Here is a 6,670-nt window from a genome sequence, read left to right as displayed (position 1 = left end):
GGGATTGCAACCCTCATTGTCGCGCCCGTACTGGACTGGGACCGGCAACGGGATTGCAACCCTCGGTGTTGCGGCCGCACCTCGCTCAGCCAGTGAGCGGGAACCGGTCTGTATGTGGGATCCGAACCCTTGGCGGGAGCGCCGCCGCACTCCCAAGCGGCGCACTGTAGCAGTGCGCCACCGGGCCGGCCATAAATTTCTTTTAAAATGGAAAAAAAATGGTGGAAAAAAATAAAGAATAAGAATGGTGGCAGAATAGACCCAGCAGCAGTCAGACTTCTCTTTTGTGTAAAGGCTTTTTACAGGCTTAATTTTATATAAAGGAATTTTTGGTTCTTTAGAGAGACTGGTTTATTTTCTCCATGGTTTCAATTAAGTGGCGTCTATTTTTATTCACCCCAAATCATGAGTTATGGATTATTTGAATATGGAAATTATTTGAAAATTGAACTAAAACAAAATGAATGGTCCTCCAATTAAATTATACAAGAGATTATTATGAGGGTCTTGCAGTGTGAGTATATTTGTTAGCTTTGAATTGAATCAAAGGTCTAGAAGACAGCATTAATCTGCAATTACTCTCTGGCCATTGACATTGCTTTTTAGAATAAATCTGATAAAAGATACTTCTAATTTCTTTTCCAATTAAATATTAGTCCAGAATATGCCTAACCATCCAGTGATATGACTGGAGGTGTTAATGGTAGTAGCTACCATTTATTCAGAGTTACTACATGCCAAGGACTGTAAAGAGTATTTTACAAACATCATTTTATCTTAGAGGCACTTGTGGTTATTCTTTGCTAGATAGATCCTTCCTATTATGATTGAATGACATTGGAAAGTGTTAAATAGTAGTGTTTAATACATAATTTGAAATTAATTTTGATGAAATAAGTCATATAAAACTTTAACATTATTTGTGGGGATGGAGAAAGGAGAAGAAACCTGAATGGATTTTATTAGTATTAGTCTGAGAAAATAAATAGGATAAATCTCTTATTAGGACTTGGGCTGTCACATACACTAAATGCTCAAGGAAAAGAGAAAAAGTCACAGAAAATCATGTTCCAAAGCCTTACTGCTAACACGCTGGGGTGTGTAGGGCGTGTGTAAGGAGATGTGTGGATGTACATCCATGCCCCTGTGTTGATGTTTCTGTTGAGGACCAGAAATGGTAACTCAGACACACAACTTGCAGCTTGTTAAAAGCAGCTGTTCAAATAGATGAATCCAAAGCCATTAACTTTCTAAGTTTTATTAAAAAAAAGTCCGTTTCCCATCTGTTTACTAGTAAGAGTCATATCAAATTCCATACAATAACATTTAGAAATATTTTGTTATTTAAAAATAACATTTAAAAATATTTGAAAACAAAACAACAAAAGAGAACTATATGCCTGTGTATTGATACTCTGTGTCCTTTATAATTGTGCCATTTGGCTTGCAATTGCCTTCTCCAGGTAACCTCCCATTTACCTGCCTTCAAGAGCTTTAATAGAAGACTTGGTGTTGAGAGTACTGAATGTTCCCAGACTCCAAAAATACCCAGACATCTCTGTGTGCTCCATTCAACTTCCTTACCTATTTTGAGACAAAAGCTGTAATTTGGTGCTCCTACAGTAGAACTTCAAATCCAACTGAGAGGCAGTTCTCGTAACTGCTTTGCAGACTTAGCTTGCCTTTTAACAATTGATTTTTTTGCCTCTTAGCTGTATTAAGAGCCCCATGTTCCCTCGTGTATCTGGCATAAAGAACATATTGTGGGTCTGTTTACTTTGTGCCACACAGATAACATCAACACCATCTTACTAAAACAGAAAGGCTTTCAATTTGATGGAAAATCTTTAAATCTACATGAGTTTGGACAATTTGACATAAGAATTCCCATCTGAAAGAAAAACCCAGAATATTAGAGCTCAAGGAATTATTTATTTTGCCTCAGAAGGAAGCCAGTCATGCAGTGTGACTACCTGTCAGGCTGATGATTTTCTCTGCTGGAAAAGGCCATTTCTTTATTCCTGCAGACCCCGGGCTTGGCCAGGAAGACTATAGAAGGTGGCTGGTGATTTTGAGCACATAGAGAGACAACTGTCCCACTTTTCATCTCTGCTTTCCACCGATTAATTGGTTGGCCTTGAAAAGTTAATTAAAATCTGCCAAATGGGGATAAGAACGAAGAGATTTTTACTTTGCAGGAAGGTCAGATGGATTAGCAGTATTAACAGTACCTACATAAGGAGCTTCTTTGGTTGCCTGGTGATAGGTAAAGCGTGTTGAAATAATTAATTGCTATGAAAATGCCAGCCTTTACATATCTTTGTCTCAGATTAACCCAGGAACTAGCTATGGGCTACAAAGCCCAGTTTTCATGGGTTGCAGCTTGGACTGGCTCATCCAGAGCCTGGCCGTTGCCTGGAGCTGTGCCTTTTTCAAAGTTCCAGGACAAGTACTGCCCAGCTCTACCCAGGATACCCCCAGAAACCTGCAGGTGGAATGGGTGTTTATTTGAATAGATAACCTGAGAGATGAGTGCAGAGATCCTCATTAACTAGGATATTTTTACCTTGGCCTTGAAGTTGATGATAAAACTAGGAACTGTTAACTAATATCAAGACTCAGGCCTAAAAGGATGTGGAATGCACAGTAGCATGTTTTTCCAACTCCCACCTTCCATCTTCTTCCCTCTCTATCTTACCCACTTAATATACATAGATAGCTACGGTGAAAGGTTCAGGGGAGAAGAAGGGAGACCTTATGTTTCAACATAAGGTTTGAGATTTTGAGTATCGAATACTGGTTAAGGCAGGCTGTGGACTCAGACTGCTGGACAATCCTGGCTGGACATAGGATTGTGGCATGGGGGATGAGGGTGTTTCTAAGCTTTAATTTCCTCATCCAGAAAGTAAAGATATTAAAATACCTACTTCATTAGGTTGATGTAAATATTTTTTAAAAGATGATGTTTCTTAGTTGGATTCCTCAAAGAAGCAGAGCCAAAGGCAAAGGTTTTGGTTCCCTGCTTTGTTAGGGAATGCAGTTCCAGGGAACAAGAGTAAAGGACAAGGGGAGTGAGGCAGGGAAGAAGGGAGATCCAGTATGAAAATGTGCAGTTGAGTTGGCCACCACGCAGTGTGACTCATTGCTTGATCACGTGGGACCACACTCCAAAGAGCTGTATAAACTGATCTCAGGACATCTGATTAAGGAGAGAAAAGTTTACTGCATACTATGCACTCTACATACATGGGTGCCAAGCAGGGTTCTGCAGCTTTTTAAGCCTCGGTATCAATAGGCCAGTGGTAAGAGCTGAGAACTATGTAGTAGGGGCAGGAGATAAGAACTGCATACTATGCACTCTACATACATGGGTGCCAAGCAGGGTTCTGCAGCTTTTTAAGCCTTGGTATCAATAGGCCAGTGGTAAGAGCTGAGAACTATGTAGTAGGGGCAGGAGATAAGACTTTATTGGTTTATGCCAGGCTGAAGCCACTTAGAGCCCAGACAGGCTATCTTGCTAGGGAAGATGGAATAAGAGATGAGGCCAAGAAGATCTGAAGTGTATAACAGCTGCCTTTTATAGTCTATAAAGGATTTGCTATGGTACCTGGCATAAGGAATGGTTTAGTAGATGTTAGCCATTATACATTTACGTTAGCAGGCAATATAGAAATGATGAAGAGTAGGCTCAAGTAGATGGGAGTTTTAAGAGGAGACAAGGGAGTTTGAGAGAAAACTGATTTGATTTTTGAGTTCGCCTAACTCCTTGGAAACTTGCTTCTAATATTATATACACACTAGTCAGTTGTATTCAAGTCTCTATGGCAACCACTTTTATCATTTGAAACTAAGTACCTCTGAATAGAAACACTTACACATGATTGCATGCTCAGAAGAAAGGATATAAGAAGCTTTCCTTATTTTATAAGAAATCTAAATTTTCTTGGTCGATTAATTTGAATCTTAAAAGAGAAAGGCATTTATTAGATATCTACGCCCTCTTCAAAAAGTTCATGGAAAGATTCATGTTTTCTTTAAATTCTATTTTTCCATGGACTTTTCGAAGTACCCTCATATTATATGTCAAGTCCTCTACCTTTCCCAACAACCCTATATAGTAGATATCATCTCCATTTTACTGTTGAGGAAAACAGAAAGTGGAAAAGATTAAGTAACTCGCCCAATGTCATAGAGCTAATAAGTGGTAGACCTGGGCTTTCTAAGGATGTTTGATTCCAGAGAACCAGGTATTTTACCTGAACTCTGTGGGAAAGTTTCACTGATAAATGCACTTTTCGAGGTGTTTTATTATAATTTTGAAATGAAGATATCTCTAAATTGGCAAAGTCTGTTGTTCAATTACATAAATAAGAACTGATTTATAAGAAGAATCAACCCAAAGGTTAGTTACAGGTAAGAGTCATGGCTCCAGAGGGAAACGAAATCACGTTGACATTATTTATAATTTGTTGGTGGGGTGGTTCATTATAGTAAATGCAGTTCAGCTCAGTAAGGTCCCAGTGAGGTCATGAGATCTGAGTGGCTACAAGTGAATTGCTATCTAAGGATGATATTCCATAAGGAGAGAGGCCATGTTTGAGAATAGGTAGCACCAGTCCAGTGGTGGGAATAGATATTTATGAAGTGTGGTCTGAGCAAGGTATTTTTACATCTATTAAAACTTCACAGCAACTCTCTACCAAGTAGACATATTAACATGCATTTTCCCAGCCAGAGTACAGAGAGGCAGGGCTATTTGGCTGGGATCAAAAAGCTAGTCAGTAGTAGAGTTTTGATTTCAGTCCAGGTGTTCTGGCTTCAGGTCTAGTGTTGCTGTTTGATAAGTGGCTGCTGGGTATGCCCTCCTAAACTCTTTCTACTCAAAGTGTGATCTGAGCTAGCAACATCAGCATCTCTTGTGAGCTTCATAGAAATGCAGAGTCTTAGGTCCCACCTCAGACCTGTGAATCAGAATCCTCAGATGATTCAGGTCCACATTAAAGTTTGAGAAGTTCAGCCCTAAACCTTTTCTCCCATATGGGTTAAAAATATACTAAAGGGTTATCTGCCCAGGATCCCCCAGTAAGATTCTTGTCTGTAATGTTGTGGGGGAGAGGAGAGAGGGAAGTGGGAAGAGGAGCAGGTAAGGGGTCATTAAAATCAACTACAACATAATTTGAGAAGTTTAAAAAAAAAAAGATTCTTGTCTGTAGGAGATTCTGGCCTGTAGAAAACAGGCCCAGGTTTGACCATTTCTCCTAGGGATGGAAGGAAAAGTCACCTGTTGGCAATTGCATGGTTAACTTATTTTTAGACTTAGTATCTACGTTGGTCTCAATGGTAGTGGGCAATTGTGCTTTTTGAGAAGGAGTATATATGAAAACACATTGCAAAATATAAAAACTTGATTCACTTCAAAAACATTCACAAAAGCTCACTATATGACAGGCACTGTGCCCTCAGAGAATTCACAGTCTGATGTGGAGAAACAGACCAGTAAGCAGAGCTTTCTAATGTAGGGGAACATGCACGACAGTCAGAAAACATAAGATTCTGAGGAAGCACAAAGGAGCACCAACTCATCAAAATGTAGTTGGGCATTATCATCTCCATTCCTCATCTTTTCCTCTGCCTTCAACAGGAGCAGGATGGGACCAATTTGCAGGTGCCATCTGGGGTCTCAGAGCCCATCTCAAGGTGTGGTGACCTAGACGTCATCTTTGAACATAGTGCTGCGAGCCAGAAGCTCACAGTGACCATTGTGAGAGCACAGGGCCTCCCAGATAAGGACCGAAGTGGTGTCCACTCCTGGCAAGTTCATGTAGTGCTGCTGCCCAGTAAGAAGCAGAGGGGCAGGACGAGCATACAGAGAGGGCCCAACCCCGTCTTCCAGGAGAAGGTCACTTTCACCAAGCTGGAGCCCAGAGATGTGGCTGCCTGTGCCATCCGCTTCCGCCTGTACGCTGCCCGCAAGATGACCCGAGAGAGAATGATGGGAGAGAAATTGTTCCATCTCAGCCACCTGCACCTAGAAGGGCAAATGAAAGTGACTCTGGTTCTGGAGCCAAGAAGTAATATAAGCGTGAGTATGTTAAATGGTGCTGCTAATGACGTGGTGTGTTTGAAGACCTGGGATTGTCAGCCCTTGATTTAGTATGTTCAGCGCATGAATTCAGAGAACTTAATTTAATTTTCCATTTGGCTCTCCTCATCCATATAAGCCATGATTTGCGCTTCATGGTACAATGGGTCTTTCATGCCTGTCTTCTCGATAATCTGGTGATGTATTCCCTGTCCATTTTAGGAAATGACAACAGCAGTGTGGAACAGGGCATGGAAAAACCAGGAGAGGCGGCTTGGCCTTCTCGATAGTGGATAAGTGGTCCTACACACCCCTGCTACCCCCAAATGCATTACGATGAATCTCAGAGATGGGAATTTCAAGACAAGGTCTTTCACGAATATGCGGGTGCGGGCTGCAACAGCAGCCTTCAACCCCAGCCACTTCTGAGACTTTCCATTAGTCTGTCCGGACTCCTCCCATGTGCCCCATTCCTTTGCTTACCCCAGGGTTTCAAGGAAAGACACCATAGCTTAAATGTTTACAAGATGAGCAGCCCACTATTGTCATGGGTTATATGTTGCCTAATGTAAAGATCTCCTTTAAAAA

General features: G+C 41.0%; 1 protein-coding gene across 1 annotated transcript in view; it reads left to right on the top strand.

The window, feature by feature from the left end:
* SYT16 (synaptotagmin XVI) overlaps window positions 1–6,670 on the top strand; it is a 49,281-nt gene that overhangs the window by 12,349 nt on the left and 30,262 nt on the right. The window contains exon 3 of the mRNA XM_008582289.1: window positions 5,642–6,082. Within this exon, the coding sequence (XP_008580511.1) occupies window positions 5,642–6,082 (441 nt within the window). The remainder of the gene's footprint in view (window positions 1–5,641; window positions 6,083–6,670) is intronic.

This window comes from Galeopterus variegatus, unplaced genomic scaffold, assembly GCF_000696425.1.
Source record: "Galeopterus variegatus unplaced genomic scaffold, G_variegatus-3.0.2 Scaffold2558, whole genome shotgun sequence".
Classification (NCBI taxonomy): domain Eukaryota; kingdom Metazoa; phylum Chordata; class Mammalia; order Dermoptera; family Cynocephalidae; genus Galeopterus; species Galeopterus variegatus.
Note: the sequence above shows the minus strand (reverse complement) of the source record. Positions and strands in the feature narration are given on the sequence as shown.